Source organism: Petromyzon marinus, chromosome 48 (genome assembly GCF_048934315.1).
Source record: "Petromyzon marinus isolate PM22_M1 ecotype Great Lakes invasive population chromosome 48, UKy_Petmar_22M1.pri1.0, whole genome shotgun sequence".
Taxonomy (NCBI): Eukaryota; Metazoa; Chordata; class Hyperoartia; order Petromyzontiformes; family Petromyzontidae; genus Petromyzon; species Petromyzon marinus.
This window is the reverse complement of record NC_133714.1, coordinates 5,095,474-5,111,428: the sequence shown is the minus strand read 5'-3', so window position 1 is coordinate 5,111,428 and position 15,955 is coordinate 5,095,474. Positions and strand designations below refer to the sequence as shown.

Here is a 15,955-nt window from a genome sequence, read left to right as displayed (position 1 = left end):
TGCACGCCGTCTGCCTTGCGGTAGATGTCAAATATCCCACGATGTTATTTAAATGCAGCAGGCCATGTGTGCCGATGTCATGGTCCAATTTGGCCATTAAACAAAAAAAATACTTGGAAATTGCTAAATAAATTCGGAAAACTAATAGCATATCCTCCTACTGGCGATGTTGCTATTGGCCTGCCAACAGGCAAGCCAGTGCTGTGTTCACCTTAGCCCGCACAGGGACAGCTACTATTGGGGGATCCCCTAGGCTGAAATACAGGGTGCTTAAACATTTTTGTAACACTTAAATGGGACTATCGTCTACTACTACACTGTAACATGATAACAGATGTAATGTTAGTAGCTTCAACAAGTCACAGAGTTTTGATTTAAAGCTTTCGTGACTGCAGGGATTCATATTCTTGGTTCTTTTGGTAAAGTCACGTAGAAGGGAAACAATAAAATAATAAAAATATAAAACAATAAAATTCTCACGACGTTTCGACTGCAACACAAGCAATCGTCATCAGGTGTGAAATCCACAGGAAGAAAAAATTGAAAACCACAGCAAGAAAATTTGAAGAAAATTTGAAAAATTTTCTTGCTGTGGTTTTCACACCTGATGATGATTGCTTGTGTTGCAGTCGAAACGTCGTGAGAATTGTATTTTTTACATATTTTTATTATTTTATTGTTTCCCTTCTACGTGACTTTACCGAAAGAACCAAGAATATAAGTCCCAGAGTCTCCACTTGTTCGCCATCATTGTCAACACGTGCCCTGGAATCTTCTCCAGGTGGTCTCCAGAGCCCTGAGGCAGCAGCACATGTCACGTGGTGTTGTTGCAAATTCTCAGAAGTATTAAACTAAATTTGAACCACCCTGTATTACATCTTGGCATTGGGATGAGTGAGATGGGATGTGATGTAAGGTGCTCTGAGTTGTTGAGGTATTTTAAACCCCCTATTAATGCAAATCCTGATTCTACAGTTGGTCCTTGTGAGGAATGCTGCTTGTTGAGACTGTGATTGGTTTAGGAGTCTTAGAATAACCTTATGCCTTGTGTGTATTTCACACTTGATTTTTGGGTTCGGCCACAGTAAACATCTGACCGAAAGAACCAAAGAATATGACCAAATGTATGCCGAACCCTCTACTGCCTGACACAGCCAAAGCAAATTACATTTCCACGTGTACAATCCTCACAAGCAAATGTAGCAATGGGATATGATGTTTAATTTCTAACGATGTCGAACATCACCATAGCAAGATCCAGTAAGATCGTAAAGTTGATGAGTGTTCATGGTGTGCCTGCTTCCAACATTCCGCATTTGGCATCGGGCGGTGTAACTTGTGTACGTTAAAATTGGAAACCCCTAACGGTATTCTTCTGCCTGTCTTTTTTTGCAAAAAAGATGTTGCACCGAACGTACAACAAACTCCAGCAATAACTTTGCCTCCCCGTCCGTCTCCCGGCAAGACTCCAAAAGGTGAGAGCTCAAGAATGAAACGCTGCTGGAAATGGGTCTGCCTTAATGGTACCACTCCGACGATGCAGACACACAGCTTCTTGCCAAATCATTTGAAATATCCAGACAGATTTGTATAGTACTGGAACCAGAGGGGACTGTGTAAACTTGCATTGGCAATATTGCACGTGTACAAAAAAACAAAGTCAACACATTTGCCCGTAACACCACGCTGAATAGGAAATCTGTATATAAAAGGGATATTTTAGATTGTGTGTCTGTTCAAAATGTTTTAGCGTACTTCCCGACATGCAACAAACTTGAAATTTGCCATGTGGGTATCTTCCAGACTGTACACCATGCAAAAATTGTAAAAATCTCCTTTTTTGTGTGGGGGGGGGGGGAGCGCAATAATGCATATATCTTTTGCACGGCAAGTGAGCTGTGATGCCACATCTGTCATGTGACCCCAGCATGTGGAAGCGAAACGGAGTGTGCCTGCTGATCGCGGGTATAGTGAAATACAAATGTTGTAGGTCTAAGGCGCTCTTCGCGCAGTATTGCTTTATTATTTGAGTCGTTTACTGCCGTACGCACCCTGAAAGTTGCGTGGTGTGTCTCCAGCAAGCGCGTGTATGTGTACCTATGGACGCGCGTGTGTGTGTGTGTGGGGTGGTAGGGGAGCGGTAGTGTAGTGGTTAGCGCGCTGCGCTACGAACCCGGCGACCCGAGTTCGATTCCTGCGCACGGCCACCATCGGTAATAAATATTTGAACCGGTCCTTGGCCTCCCCTAGGTCGACTCAGCCTCAAACGAGTAACTGGTGTGGTGTGTGAACATCGCCACTGGGGAGACAAAGGCGGCCGGGTGTGGTGAATCCAAGTCCCGGGTAGTCAAGCTAGTCGAGTATGTAACAGGTTACATTGTGGGCAAAGACTCTACTTCATTCTCTCCATTTGGGCCACAATTACCTCTAAACAGGCCCTCCTGGGACATAGGAACATATTTGCACGGAGACACCAATCATGCTAGCCTCTTTTTCACAGGTGCATTTCTGGTACCTGTGAGTGTAAAACTCACTGTGGAGAAGCTGAATGGCTCTAGATATGGGTTTTTTTTGTCGCACTGGAAGAATCGTTCCATTTGAATGCTTTGTGTGATTTGCAGGCTTATGCTCCACTCCACCCGACCTGCCTAACTCGGACGTCGTGAGTGGGTGGAGCGAGGACATCTACAAGGAGGGGGATTTGGTCACATACGCCTGCCATAGTGGCTTCACGGACATCCAGGCGCGCAGCTTCTCCATTGTGTGCGAAAGTGATCATGACTCTCCGGGCAAACTGCGCTGGAGCAGCCCGTACTTCCTGTGTCAAAGTGAGCAGGGCCAACAGTGCCTGCCCATTCACCCACCTACCCACTCATGTAGCTGCCTACCCACCTACCCACTCATGTAGCTGCCTACCCACTTTCCCACTCACCTACCCACTCATGTAGCTGCTTACCCATTTCCCCACTCACCTGCCCACTCACCCAGCCACTCATGTAGCTACCTACCCACTTCCCCACTCACCTGCCCACTCACCCACCCACCCACTCATGTAGCTGCCTACCCATTTCCCCACTCACCTACCCACTCACGTAACTGCCTTCCCAATTCCCCACTAACCTGCCCACTCACCCAGCCACTCATGTAGCTACCTACCCACTTCCACACTCACCTGCCTACTCACCCACCCAGCCACTCATGTAGCTACCTACCCACTTGCCCACTCACCCAGCCACTCATGTAACTGCCTTCCCAATTCCCCACTCACCTGCCCACTCTCCCACCCACTCATGGAGCTACCGACGCACTTTTCCACTTGCCCACCCGCCTGCCCACACAAAGTTGCACTACTTACTTCCCCACTCTCCTTCGCACTCATGAAGTGCTTGCTCACCATCTACACTCACCTGCCCATTCGTGTACCTGCCCCGCTCACCTGCCTACTTGACAGCCTACTCTACTGCCCACCTGTCAGTGCTCCTCCTGGGAGTTTGTTTCTCAAGGTTGTGTTGATGTATGAGTGGGCAGTGCGAATATTGATAAAGTTGTCAGCTGTCTCCTCTAGGTCTCCCTGCTTTGTTTGTGTTGCAGTCACTTGTGGGCGTCCGGAGAACCCTGCCAACGGGTTTGTGGAGGGAAAATTCTACACCTTTGGGTCCACAGTCACCTTCAAGTGTCGGAGAGGGTGAGTGCAGACACGGGAAGGCTGTTTTCAAAAACTCTTCACGCGCTAGCCCCTGCCTATGTTTTCCCTCTGATTTCAGTTTGCTCCCCTCCCCGGGTTCTCCGTTCATCTTCTCTAGGCTCTGCTCTCCACCCAAAAAGGTAAACTTAAAACCATCGGTGGACAAGCTTTCTCATGCACAGCCCCTGCAGTCTGGGAGTACCCTCTCACTGCACGTTGGACATATCAACTCCATCATGTGATTTCAAATCTGAACTAAATGCCTTTTAATTCATCAATGCATACGCTGAAAGATAGGCAATCACATTTTGGACATTGGTACAAATTGGTCGTAACTTTTTGGTTACTCCGCCCCTCCTGTGAAGGTTTCCTGGCTTGGTTGGGAAGTTGGGATTGTGCTTTGCTGTGTGTAGACCTCGTGGACTCATTTCTTCGTCGCGATAACCTTTTCTGTTGTTGGTGCTTTTTGTTTCGGTGCCATATCTTTGTTTATTATTTTACTTTATTTTGCTTGGCAGTGGGGTTTTCATTTGCTTGGTAGTGGCTGTATATGGGATTTGGTCCTCATCATACATGATTTGTGTACACTGTTATGGTATGCTATTAGCATGAATCAGGCTATATACATAATTAACACATTATTAATAAGGCAATTTCGGCTTTGGCTCAGCTGTCATTGTACAGGAGAACGCCTAATTATCCGTGGTAATGTCGGGGACCAGTTCCGCAGATCCTATTAGCCGCAGGGTGATCCACGACTTTACTCCACCTATCTGCGGCAAGAATAGGGCCACTGATAATAGGGGTTTTTGGAGACCCAACAGTTCCTGTGAATAATAGGAGCTGTGTCGTGATAGGGTAACTGATGAGAGGATTTCTCTTGTAATTATGCATTCAGGTAGTAGGGATGGCAAAGTGGCAAACACTCGCTGACCAAAATAACCAAAGAGTATGATGCACCTACATCATGAGGCCTCCTTTGCCACTACCAATATATTAATAGGGGTTTTTCTCCTTTGTTCTGGCGACAAAACTGAAACCTTTTGCAAGGGATCATGTTTACATCAAGCGCAATCCTTGAAACTGATTGGTCCACACCAGAGGCAGCTCTCCTTAGAGCCTCGTCTCATACGGTGTTCGACCAGATAACGCCAAAAGGCGCGCGGTTCAAAGACAACGCACTATCAGAGTATTGAGGGCTCGGGGTAAGCATCTACATCATGTACTGTGCGCCTTTTGGCATCATCTGGTCGAACACCGTATGAGACGAGGCTCTAAGGAAAGCTGTCCCTGGTGTGGACCAATCAGTTTCAAGGACAATGCATAAATTATCAGTGTTCTTTTTTTGTTTGCATTCTGACTGCAAGTATTGTGGTTGATGTAAACATGATCCCTTGCAAAAGGTTTCAGTTTTTTCGCCAGAAAAAAAGGGGAAAAACCCCTATTATTATTATTATAAATAGTATGATGCACATCATCGATGCAAATGGTACCTTAACTGAGCCTCCCTTAGGTTAGCTCTGCCTAAACTAGCAATCTGCCTCGTTACATCAGTGCCAGCAATGAGGAGAAAAGAGAAGATGACTCCCTTCCAGTAGTTTGTTGGGGGATGAACATTACCTTATGGGCGGGAATGAACCATTCTGACACCACCAAAAGACATTACTTTACAGCTTTAGTGGTGGGCTGATGGTCCCACTGGTCCGCGCTTTCCTGGGGGAAACAAATGATACATTCAAGTCGAAAAATCGAAGTGGTTTCCTGCTCAAGTAAGCGTTGAGCATTGGGGGTAGCATTCATATCTTGTTTAGAGTCCTGAGTCAGTGGTGGAAATTCCACATTCTCATGGTGGGTGGGGGGGGGGGCAAGTCTCTCCGTAGCTCAGCTACTGTTGACTTCCCCAGAAAAGTGGTACTCATTTTATTGACCCCAGAGGGTTGATGGGCTGAGTCAACCCCCAACTAGGATGCAAACTGGCAACTTACCACTTGCGAGCCGCCAGCTCTACTGCTGGGCCACAAGGCTCATCACAATGTGTGGCCTCCAAATGTGTTATGAAAGCATGTTGGTGAGCCTGGTGTTGATGTTTAATTAACTCCTCTTTTTTATTGACGCGACTGAAGATACTTCGTGTTTGGAGCGAACAATTCCACATGTCAAGATGACGGAAATTGGGATAACTTAGTTCCGGAGTGCCGAGGTAAGATTTTCAATCTTTTTTAACAGAAATATTTGATGTGCACCTTTGTTGAATCCAAAATAGTTTTTTTTCTCCTGTTGACAACCTCATAAAGAGTGTCTCACTCCCTGATCAGCTTATGCTGTACATATTGTAAATGTGACAATTTATCAATTGTAATGCTCACAACTTTCAGAGGTGTGGGAAATCAGACAAGCGAGAGGGCAGCGAGAACCTGTGCCAACAATTTCCCAAGCTCTGCAGTCCTATAATAATAATATCGTATTTTGGAATATTTGACCAACTCCGTTAATGTATTTTTGTCTTGCACTTTGGTTTCAGAGGTGGAGTGTGAGAAGCCCCCGTGGGTAGAGAATGCGGAGGCGGCGTTCAACATCGGTGACGACAAAACCATTACATATGAATGTCAGCCAGGCTTCATTCTGGACGGCAATTCTACCTTCCAGTGCCTGGATGATGGCACATGGGGCCCGAAAGATCATCTGCCTTACTGCAGACGTAATGCCTACATTTCCTTCAACGATCCAACTGACATTATGGACCCTTTATTTTTTTAATGCATGTACATATATTTCGCTAAACCAGCGGTTGTCAACCTGTTGCTGTTGCAAGATCATTGGAACTAACACCTCCCACGCCCCTCACCCTCAACAACCCCCCCCCACCCGCTCTCAGGTCCCAAGTTCTCCCCTTTCCCCCAGGCTACTACAGCCAAAACGCAGAGAGATCACGTGTCCACGCTTCTAGTCAAAATGTTGTAAGGAATTTGTTTCGTGTCATGCATTCGCGTGTTTTGTCGCAGCAACACACGGCACTGATGTTGCACAACCGCATTGGACATTTTCTACTTCCACAGTATCCATGCCGTAGCCTGTGTGTGTGTCTCCCCACCCCTCAATCCCCCCCCACCCACCCCCTTTTCAACCCACGGATTGAGAAGCACTGCTATTATCAGTGGGGTAGAAGGCAATACTTAATTTTCTGAGTAGCGCGGGTGAGCGGAGAACACTCGTCATTCTTACATTGTTGTACTTGTTTATATTTTTACCAATTACATGACATTCCAATTTAGATGATGACATACGAAGACATTCCCACTTGGCACTTTACAACTAGCAGTGCACCACCCTGAAAATAACATCGCAGTGCTACTTCTGAATTCACTCACGCGGGCTCTTTGCCAACTCATGGGGCACACTTTTTTAACGTCACGAAAATGGTTTATTGCGTTGCAAATTAATTTTTTTAAAATCTGAAATAATCAATAATAAGTAAAAAACCAAAAATATATTTTTCTGCGTGTGTGCGCAGCCGTTAGACACCAGGCCAAGACCATGAACTTGCTACGCTTAGGAACCCAGATTAATTATTGGTGACTACCCGGATGCGCCGCTCCGGTATTAGCAATACGAGCTCAGTGCCTGACCCCTGAGCTACGCAGACCCCTCATAACATTTATTTTTGAATGAATGGCTGCGACTGTTAAAAATCAAGAACAACTTCACCTCAACCCAACTCTGATCTCCTCACCATCTCATCAACATTTAGAGTGCACATATCATTTACTTCGCCACGTTTGAATTTGTATTACATTACAGCAGCAAAAATGGCCTTTGTATTATAAATTGACTTGATATATCCCAGGTCTTCCTTGCAACAGAGGCAATCTATCATGTATCTCAACAAGCCAGTTATTTACTCTCTTGGTTCAACAAAGGACACGATGGCGACTACTACGAGAAAGTGTTCGCCACCGTTAATGCCACTGTTATTGTGCTTCTGCAAATGTCGTTCGTTAGAAAGCGTGCTATTTTCATAAAAATTAACGCGTGAACGTTTATTTTGTGTCCCGACACGCACGCGCGCGCGCACGTGCCGCACCCCAGCCCTTCTCATGTGCAAGCATCCGCCCCCGATCGCCAACGCCTTGCAGTTGTGGAGCACACGGCCGAGCTACGAGCTAGGAACCAACGTGCGCTACCGCTGCAACCCGGGCTACACAGTGTCGCGCGACTCGTCGTACTTCATCGTGTGCATCAACATCGACGGTCTGGCCAAGTGGACCCCGCAGAAGCTCAAGTGCCAGCGTGAGTGGCCGCCGCGCGCTGCTGCTGCTGCTGTTGTTGCTGCTGCGTCGCGACGTCCGGAATGGTTAAACTGGCGTCGCTCTCGCGCGGGGGGACGGCGCCCGCTTTGTTGTAGTTCGCCCGTCGGAGGGGCGACTCCGCTCCGCTGTCGGTGCGCGAACGGTTCGCGCACGCGCGCTATCTGTCGGAGAGTGACTGAATGTGCGTATGGATGTATGTATGGATGTTGATTTTTCTTTCGCACCGCACGCAGCTAACCAACCGTGCGTGCTAATCGGAGGTGCGAGGGAAGGACAACGAAATCCTCTTTTGAGAGCTGAATTAGAGGATGAGTATTCCGCAGTCATGTAACCCGTGAGCTCGGCTGTCCAAAGGGTGACTCGCACACACTTGTAGCCACGTATCGAAAGGGTGACTTGCACAGTGGGCGAATCGTCTGGTCACCTGACTCGTGCACTCAGCTGTTGGAGGGTTGACTCACTCCCACTGCTGGTGGCCCATCAGAGACGGTGAGTAGCCACGTGACGCGTGTACTCTACCGTCAGCGGGTGACTGAACATTAAGTTACCTGCCAGATGGCGACTCGTGTAGCCGCTTTGTCAGAGGATGCCCCTGTGTGCCCGTGCATCGGCGGTCGCAAAGGGAGTCGCGTGTTACCCTCTATCACTGTGTGATGTCAGGTGACAACTATGTTGAGTGGCGAGCGCGTCAAAGCGACGAGCATGCTATTTAAAGAAAAGGCCCTCAACGTTTTCATGACGTCCATCCTCTTTTGACTGCCGTTAATTGTTCACGTGTTTTTCAGCCAAACAGTGCAGCTTCCCAGGAGAAATTGAAAATGGGTACTTTAATGGAACGAATTTCATGTATGGAGCAAAAATCGTATATCACTGTAACCACGGGTGAGAGCCACTGCTAATTACTTCTTACATGTATATTCTTCATCCCTTTTCAAAGTTTACTGCGATACAACTTGTTTTAATAGTGAGCTATTTCATAAAATGTGACTTAAAAAATCGACCAAAAAATGCCTAGGTCTACATTGAGTGCCAGTGTTTATGTACAATGGATAAACAAAGTGTGCGTTATGTTTTTCAAGATACAAAGTTACGTGTTATTAAAATCTCTTAACGGATTCACCACGTTACCATTTCGACATGGCACGCACGTTTCCTAAGAAATAAAGCATAATCACTCTGTAAATATCGCTGTGTAACAGTTTACAGAGAGGAAGCATACAGTACATTATATGAATAAGCAAAGCAAACAATACATCACGATTAATGCTTTCATTATACAAATTCAGTTTTTTTAAAGTTATTCTTTGTTTTTAAAAACATTCCAGATTTATTATGGGTGAAAAGCAAATGACAAGAGAGTGCATGGCTGATGGAAATTGGTCACCAAGCTCTCCTGTGTGTGAACGTAAGTGCATCCAGTACATGTTGCGCACACTTACCAATTCAGATGTCCTGCTTTTAAACCTTTCCCGTTCTGATGACGTATGTGTCTACGTTATCAGTTTTTCTTCCGATTCCATTCCGATGATGTTCCGATGACATACGTGTACGATGACGTACGTGATCGTACACGTACGTCACCGGAATCGAACCGAAAGAAAAAATAAAATAACTTTATTGGTACCGAAACTCCCACAAGGCCATGCAGGAGAGCGTGTGGCACAGTTTGGCACCAGCTATCATTTTCCTCGGTGAATACAGTGTCTTTAAAAACAATGGCGCTAGGCCTCTCTAAATAAATTAACGCTAACCGCTCGCGTTTTTCCGAGATTCATCGATGAACGGGACACCCCACCCTGCAACTTGCAGGTGTCTCGGAACGGGAAAGGGTTAATTTTGAAGGCAGAGTTGTGGCACAGTGATCGGGGCGCTGCGATTATGATCCTGGCAACCATGAGTTCAATTCTCAATTTCCGGCTGTGACTAACATCAGCGGTGAGCGATATCCAACCCTGTCCAGGGCACCCCCCCCCCCCCCCCCAATTCCCCCCACCCCAGTGTGTGTTGTCACCACAACGTGGCACCGACATTTCCTTTGCACATTCGAGATTTCTCCTGCACAGTGGCCATGGTGCAGCCTGCAACCCCAGGGGCACAACTGACGGGTTGAGAAACGCATCAATAAATGCCTGATATATGCATTAATGTCCCATCAGGCAATGAAACGAGCAGCTCTACATTTAGTCAGAGCGCGTCGGTACGAAAAGTCACGTTACGTACTGGAGCTGTTTATCACCCCTCTCTGTTTTCCTCCTTCGCCCATGTGCAGCCGTGCAGTGCCCGGAGCCTCGTGAAATCCCTCACGGGACCATCATCGTTCCCAGCAGCCTGATATTCGACAGCGTTATCCAGTATCGCTGCAATGGCAAAATGCAGCTGATGGGTCCCAGCCTGCGCACATGCCAAGCGGACAGCACGTGGAGTGGCCGCGAGCCCATATGCATGGGTGCTGCCCTTTCACATCGCCACAGCCATCATCATCAGTGTCACGGTCATCGTCGGCATTATCATCATCACCACCAGCATCAGCATCGTCATCATCTGTGTGACAACTATCATCGGCGTTGTCATCATCATGATCTTCATTGCCACGGTCATCATCAGCATTGTCATCATCATCACCACCACCATCAAAATCATAAACATCAGTGTCGGTCATCATCAGCAGTCATCATCGCCATCAACATCATCACTGCCACAGCCGTCATCACCGCCACAGCCGTCATCACCGTCAACATCATCATCATCATCAAAATCCTCATAACAGTCATCTTAGCATTATCATCGCTATCAAGATTATCATCATCAATTTCACAGTCATCACCATTGACATTATCACCATTAATGTCATCATTAGTATCATAGTCATCATCAACATTGTCATCAGTGTTATGGTTGGTCATCATCAGCATTCTCTTTGGTTCTATTGGGTAAAGTCACGTAGGTAAAAAATAAAATAAATCTAGAATCATGGGCATTGTCACTGTCACCATCACTACCATCACACAATAATCAGGAACACAGTCATCTTCAGTAGTCTTGTAATCATTGTTATCATCATGGTTATCAGCATCACTGGTAATCATCATTTACACCATATTCACCATCAATATTCTCTTCACAAGTATCACATTCGTTAGAATTATCATCATCATCATCATCACGCTGCTCACCATCAGTATAAGGTATCTTATCAGTAAAAATAATATAATCATTACCACATGTTTGTCGTCGCTAGTACTGGGTAATGCAGTCGCGAATATATGAAGCCGTGAGCCATCATCACCCATAATAGTGGCACGGGTGGCGCATGTAACGCGTTGCCTTTGTTGCAGCTGTTCTCTGTCCACCTCTTAAGAATATCGAGAATGGAAAGTGGCTGGGCGGGGAAGACACCGACAGTGTTGTGAGGTTTAGCTGCAACGAAGGGTGAGAGCACTTCCAACAATCACCGTGGCGCGGGGCTTTTGGCAGTTCCACTCCATCAAACTGCACTTTGCCTGACTGCTTGTTGTAGCACTGAACTATGGATTGAACAAAGTCGAGTCAAAGTTTGTTTCCTGCTTTAGAAAACATTAAGCCGGTGCTCATTTTCTATTCACTGTCCAGTCCCTGTTGACTTACCCCCAAATTATTACTATTTCATCGACCCCAGAGGGAAGATGGGCTGAGTCAACCCGCAACAAAGATTTGAACTCCGCACCCTTCTGATTGCGTGCAGCTTGGTCTTGCACTGACCCACCGGGCTTGCATAGCACAATGGCCTATTTACTCGTCCCCACTTTCATCTGCGCAATGTATGTATTTAAGGACCATTACAAATAAATGTAAATTTAAAAAAAATAGGCAACACTGATGACAATCTCACCATTATTGGCTATTCTTTATATATGAAATATGCAAAACAAGTTTTGTCTTGAATGTATCATTCTTGATTTGAAGCGTTCGTGACTGCAGGAATCCATACTCTTTGGTTCTTTCGGTAAAGTCACGTAGGTGGGAAGCTTCACACCTGATGATGGACACTTGTGTCGTGCCCGAAACGTCGTGATTTATTTTATTTTATACCTACGTGACTTTACCGAAAGAACCCAAGGGTATGAATGTATCATTCTGTCTAGGTCGCCTAAAATGTTGGTATAGTATTGTCAAAGCTATGAAATATCTAATCATGTTTATTTTTCTTCAGTTTTTTGCTGGCTGGGCAGAGCACAGCCACTTGCCTTCCGAATGGGCAGTGGTCAGGATATCCACCCACTTGCCAGCGTGAGTGCCAACATTATTCATGTGCTCCATGCGCTGGTGTTAACACCAGTGGCATCACATTGCCCTGAACACACGAATGTCAATTAACACATTCACGACATCCATAGCACTAAGAGATGGTGCGAAGCAGTAGGTGGGAGCCATACATTATTGCCAGATATCGTTATTCTTTTTCAGTGTAGTTATAAATAAGTGAGAAAAAAAAAACCTTTTTACCAGTGGCACACCACGGGGAAGGGGATTGAGTCAAGGATATAATGATGTGTTTGTTTAGGTCCTTGTTGTGTGTCCATTCTCATCAAGGGGCATAAACCATCACGCAAAACTCCGGTCATCCTCGCAGCAGCGGCTTTTGGCTGGCCATCGAACAAAGACGGTCACCGCATCGCGCGCTTTCAGACGCGCTTCTGTGGCCGTCTGGAATGCTCCTCCTTCCGATATTGGGAAGCACACTGGAGCTATGCACTTTAAAAGTTAGATTTAAAAACAATTTCTTTAGGACTGCTTTTTGTTTCATGTTTGTCATCCTTCCTCCGCACCTCCGATAAGCACGGTTGGCTACGTATGGTGCGAAAGAAGTTCAACATACATACACACATACATGAGTAATGTATAATGTAGCCTGCACAGGGAGGTGTTTGTTTTGCTATTTTTGAGCTAATGTACAATCTATAGATAGTTTTAAATAGTTTTTTTTAGCAAACAGTTAACCGGAACTGAACCTTCCAAGGACCGTTAGCTAATCAGCCACCAGCTCTTCAATTGGTTTTGAGTTGACCTGTGTACCGTACCCGAAATTCATTCATCTTCACTCCCTGGGTTAATACAGAGGAGTAAGGGTGCGTTCGTTTTAGTATTTCATTGAATGCAGCTACAGATTTCCCTTAGCGGAAAGCGCGTGTTTTAGGACAAGACCAGAACGCGTGCTCTTAAGTCACGACAGTTGTGCGTGCGTGCATGCGTGCGTGCGTGCGTTCCGTCGGCAACGTAAAAATCGACCCGCAGAAAAAAATATGCCGTCCTCCCGTTTACAGCTGTGTGCCCTCCACCGACCCTGGACCGATATGCCGCCGTACCTCAGATCATCAGAGACAAGCAGTACTTCACGGTTGGAGAGAGAGTGGAGTTTCACTGCGGCGGTGGCTACCACGGGTGGTCCTACACCCTCGTGTGCAACAAGTGGCACACGTGGCAGCAGGTGGAAAAGCACTTCTTATATCCCTTGGGATGGAAATGCTTGGGTGAGATGTTGCGGTTTACTCTTCTCTTCAGTGAATTGCGAGCGCTTTGTTCACGGTGTGGCGGTGATGCGCGCGGTCATTGTTTCTGCAACGTATTTCCCGGCTGGTGACCGTGTAACGCAACAAAAGTGGACGTGATTCGGGTTGTGCGCGAGCACGGAGAGGCGAGGGACGCGCCTCGCGCATGAAAAGACTTAGAGGAGTTTAAGTAAATAAAGTTAAAATTAGATGACGTCATCATCGTTGTCATCACGACATTGGGGGAATTGCCACCAATGGCTCAAGGCCACCAACAAATATCTTGACTTCCATTGGGGGTGCCGCGGTGGCGAGATGTTAACTACCTCGCCTGGTATGTAAGACGGTGGTGGGTTCGGTCCCGACCCTGACGCCTGTATATTTGGAGTTTGCATGATCTCCCTGTGATCACGTGGATTTGTCTCTGCGCCCTCCGGTCTTTCTCTCCACATTTACAATAAACATGCGGTTTAGAGTATAATTGGCTGCCACACATTTCCACATGATAAGCCACTTAATTGGGCTACCATTTGTGATAGCCGTGTCGCTTCTGAGAAAGAGCTATAGAACTCAGTGGGGTCCTTACCTGGTAAAATAAAAAATAGTTTTTTTTTTTTGGCTTGAGTATTGGGACCAATTTCAAAGTAACGTTTTACATTTGAACATGTATCACTTCGCCATTCCTCCGGCTGCAGGTGACGTGGCCGAGCACTCTGTGCGCCTGGTTACTTTGTGTTACCTTGTTGCAGCGGATTCGTGGTTTGAACCGCGTGGCTGACCCCCGGTTCTTACCAGTGGGCGGTGCACTGATCCTAAGTGCGCACCCCACCGTTATCGTCTGCTGCACCGTGGACGTTAAAGATCCGTGGCGCTATTTTTTTTTGTAAAGAGTAGTCCGTGTACGACGTGCTGAGCTCATGATCCAAATTGGCAAAGACATTTTTCAAATATACATGTAAATTACTTATTTTGGAGAACGCGCGGGGCTACATCACCCCCCCCCCCCCCCCCCCCCGATCGCCCCACTGTGAAACCACTGCAGTGTATCTACTCGTCTGTGAAACAAAGCGTCTTCGTGACAGCCCTTGTCCTATAATAATGGCCTAATGCCGCATTTTCCTTATGTTCATGTGAAATTTGAAAGGTATTATGAATCACCAACTCACGTACTTCTGAATCATCAACTTCGATTAATTTTATTATGTTGGCTGAATGCACGCTTCTTTGGGGGGGTTCTCTGTTTTACAGCATTCTGTTACAGGCCAACGCCAAACTTAAATGCAGTTCTTGCAAGGAACTACGAGCACATAGACTTTTACCCCGTCGGCAAGTATGCTTATTTTGATTGCAAGCTTGGATATACTTCCGAAGCCAAAGGATACTACACGAAATGTTTAGTCGACAAAAGAGGTGAAACTTACTGGGTGCCCTACAAAAACGTACGCTGTATTGCTGGTATGTAAAGTCAGCAATGACAACATTAACCTCACAACCTCCAACACTCTTTACACACATTGTGGCCCCAAAAGTGAAGGCACATAGAGTCATTATATTTATTTTAACAAATGTTCAAACCGACTTCCATTTACATTAATGCCTGAATGAATTACCCTTTGAAATTAATGTAGCTTTTTTTTTTTACTCCATTACATGTTGTAACCTTTAAAGATTCATCAGTTATGTTTTGTTGTCTCAAATCCTGTGCGGTCACCTCGAACAGCAAAATTCGAGGTGACCGCACAGGAAGAAGAAAAGTAGACATTAATAACGATAACAGATAAAATGTTAACTTAAATAATACACCATTAAAAGGTTTTGATGCCAGTGTTAAAATACATTAAATAACCCGTGTCCTGACTTTTTTTAACTTGATACTGCTCACACGTGACCTCTCAGCCCCAATAACGGTCGCCTATCCCTCATATACCGTAGTGTGCATTAATAAATAAATAAAAACCCTGCCCATTATTTCTAGTGCGTATAAAGCAGCGCTCTCTGTTACCTATCATAATGTAGAAAAGGCAATTGTTTGGATGAAATGTCAACGTCCTCTGTTTCACTTGTGGCAATAAATAATAAAATAGCGCCACCCTTCTGGGGGTGGAGGATTGAGGCTGATTCGCCCGGCTCGTTTATGATTTGGACATGTTTCGGTGAATATATGGGGAAAAGCCATGGGATTCAAATCAAATTGCACGGTGCACTTGTGTTGAAGTCGTGAGTTTAAACTCATTTTGTTATTTGTGTGTGTGTTCAGGCAGAGAATGGCACTGAAAAGGTGCTCGCAAGTGGTCTGTCGATCACAGCTCTGCGATTTGGACTTCGATCGAATACGATGTTCATCTCTGGTTTTTTTAATGACATTGTATTGCATGGCGTCATTTTTCTGATCATTTCTGTATTCGAATAATATCAAATAAAATCTGCATGTCAACCGG

General features: G+C 45.9%; 1 protein-coding gene and 1 long non-coding RNA gene across 8 annotated transcripts in view; one reads left to right on the top strand and one right to left on the bottom strand.

Annotated features, from left to right (window-relative positions):
- Positions 1-5,401, bottom strand: part of LOC142931075 (uncharacterized) — a 17,591-nt gene extending 12,190 nt beyond the window's left edge. Inside the window, exon 1 of the long non-coding RNA XR_012947082.1 lies at positions 5,306-5,401. This is a non-coding gene — a long non-coding RNA (uncharacterized LOC142931075). The remainder of the gene's footprint in view (positions 1-5,305) is intronic.
- The window catches only part of LOC116952751 (sushi, von Willebrand factor type A, EGF and pentraxin domain-containing protein 1-like), a 23,501-nt gene extending 7,546 nt beyond the window's left edge, over positions 1-15,955 (top strand). For all 7 annotated transcript variants that reach the window (XM_076074473.1, XM_076074472.1, XM_032972366.2 and 4 more), the window contains 14 exons: positions 1,401-1,475; positions 2,622-2,828; positions 3,592-3,685; positions 5,809-5,885; positions 6,207-6,383; positions 7,772-7,972; positions 8,778-8,874; positions 9,318-9,397; positions 10,262-10,438; positions 11,328-11,421; positions 12,182-12,258; positions 13,293-13,499; positions 14,766-14,972; positions 15,775-15,955. In XM_076074473.1, the coding sequence (XP_075930588.1) occupies positions 1,401-1,475; positions 2,622-2,828; positions 3,592-3,685; positions 5,809-5,885; positions 6,207-6,383; positions 7,772-7,972; positions 8,778-8,874; positions 9,318-9,397; positions 10,262-10,438; positions 11,328-11,421; positions 12,182-12,258; positions 13,293-13,499; positions 14,766-14,972; positions 15,775-15,791 (1,787 nt within the window). In that variant the 3' untranslated portion in view covers positions 15,792-15,955. The remainder of the gene's footprint in view (positions 1-1,400; positions 1,476-2,621; positions 2,829-3,591; positions 3,686-5,808; positions 5,886-6,206; positions 6,384-7,771; positions 7,973-8,777; positions 8,875-9,317; positions 9,398-10,261; positions 10,439-11,327; positions 11,422-12,181; positions 12,259-13,292; positions 13,500-14,765; positions 14,973-15,774) is intronic.